We start from the raw sequence: 2,044 nt of genomic DNA on the forward strand, positions 1-2,044 counted from the left end.
CCCGCGGGGCTGGCGCCCCCGCCCGCCGCGGAGCCTTACCCGGTGCCCGGGGCCAAGCGCAAGTACCAGGAGGACTCGGACCCAGAGCGCAGCGACTACGAGGAGCAGCAGCTGCAGAAAGAAGAGGAGGCGCGCAAGGTGAAGAGCGGCATCCGCCAGATGCGCCTCTTCAGCCAGGACGAGTGCGCCAAGATCGAGGCCCGCATAGACGAGGTGGTGTCCCGCGCCGAGAAGGGCCTTTACAATGAACACACTGTGGACCGGGCCCCGCTGCGCAACAAGTACTTCTTCGGTGAGGGCTACACGTACGGCGCCCAGCTGCAGAAGCGCGGGCCCGGCCAGGAGCGCCTCTACCCGCCGGGCGATGTGGACGAGATTCCCGAGTGGGTGCACCAGCTGGTGATCCAGAAGCTGGTGGAACATCGCGTCATCCCCGAGGGCTTCGTCAACAGCGCCGTCATCAACGACTACCAGCCCGGCGGCTGCATCGTGTCTCACGTGGACCCCATCCACATCTTCGAGCGCCCCATCGTGTCCGTGTCTTTCTTTAGCGACTCCGCGCTCTGCTTTGGCTGCAAGTTCCAGTTCAAGCCTATCCGGGTGTCGGAACCTGTGCTTTCCCTGCCGGTGCGCAGGGGGAGCGTGACTGTGCTCAGGTAACCCACCTGGGAGGAGGGAGCCGCCTGCACCCTGCTGCCTTAACTGCCCGCCCTGGGGCAGTAGGCAGCAGCCAGTAGAAACCCGTCCTTTTTACAGTTCTGACCCCATTCTTCAGTTTGTAGGTTTTGAGGAACAGGGGAGGGGGTTGTGTTTAAAACACATACAGCAAGAAAACCGGTCAGGTAATGAATGTGGAATCTTGTACCCGAAGGCAGATTTGATGTGATCGTGGATATGACTGAGAATTAATCTGAGGACATCTTTCCAGAGGCTAGGATGTTAAGAGTCTGTTTCCTTTGTTGTGTGTGTGTTTTTCTTTAAAGCAAGTCCTTTTCTGTTAGTCTACATTTCCAAATCTATGCTTTAAAAAGAAATTGAATTTCATATCTAAAAGTCTTAACTTTTTTTGCTATTTTTGGTCTACTTAACAGAAAAAGGAATGTTTATGGATTCCTTAACAAACGCTCGCAAGCATGGCTCCCAGGAGTATTTAATTGATAGGCATTCTCTATTCCCAGGAGGGAGAGTGACTTCCCCGGAGCTGAACGTATTAGTGGCTGGGTCAGGAACTGAGTGCAGCACACTCCCAACACTCTGCCCCTTGGCTGCAGGAAAGCCCATGGGTCTTTAGTAAGAACGTGTTACCTGTTATCAGGACCTAATATAACAAAACGCAGCTGGTCTCTTGACCTCGTATTTGGCATTGTAGTTATGTGAGCAGCAAACCTAGACTCTTAGCCTATTTTGGGTCCCAGATCCTGCTTAGAATTAGCTCAGTGCTTTGGTTCCCAGAGAAGATTGTCTGCCGAAACACCTTTACTCTTTATGTAAAGCTAATATTTGGAAGCTGTCTTTTTTCAGCTCTGGAACTGTAATGTACCTCAGTAATCCCCCAAAACCTCTTAGGAGGTGTAGGCTGCAGCTGTTCAGAGCACCTTGGTTGACCATCACCAACTACAGGATCAAGTACCGGATCAGGATACTTGGAGGTTTTGTTGTGAGCAGCTTAACCTCTGAAGTGCAGTCAGTGTCTTATGCTGCAGTCTGAGGAGAAGCAGGGTCCCTGGGGCACTGTTAATATCAGGAGGGCAGGTCATCTATCTCATTTGAGTTGAACAGCTGAAGCTGCTTCCATGTTGAGCAGGGGCAGCAGCACCCTGTGACAGCCAGAATCTCCTTCTTGAGGAAGTCAGTGGTGGCAGGAGCAGTACTTTGGATCCTTGTGCATCTGAAACCTAGAGGACTACTTATTTGTCAGGTGCCTCCTTGCCATTTGGGTTTCTGAGCTTCTCGTATTTGCAAGACATTCCTAAGTGGATGTCTTAGAAGAGCCCTTTAAGATTAGGATTTCCTGGGAACCAGCAGTTAGCGTAATGGCTATGTC

The 2,044-nt window shown here is 52.0% G+C and overlaps 1 protein-coding gene across 1 annotated transcript in view; it reads left to right on the forward strand.

Moving 5' to 3' along the window:
• Nucleotides 1-22: 22 nt before the first annotated feature.
• ALKBH5 (alkB homolog 5, RNA demethylase) overlaps nt 23-2,044 on the forward strand; it is a gene marked incomplete at its 5' end in the record, with an annotated part of 34,012 nt that continues 31,990 nt past the window's right edge. Inside the window, 1 exon segment of the mRNA XM_006161669.2 lies at nt 23-656. Coding sequence (XP_006161731.2) covers nt 23-656 — 634 coding nt within the window.

The sequence above is a fragment of the Tupaia chinensis genome, unplaced genomic scaffold (genome assembly GCF_000334495.1).
Source record: "Tupaia chinensis unplaced genomic scaffold, TupChi_1.0 Scaffold138725_1, whole genome shotgun sequence".
Lineage (NCBI taxonomy): Eukaryota > Metazoa > Chordata > Mammalia > Scandentia > Tupaiidae > Tupaia > Tupaia belangeri.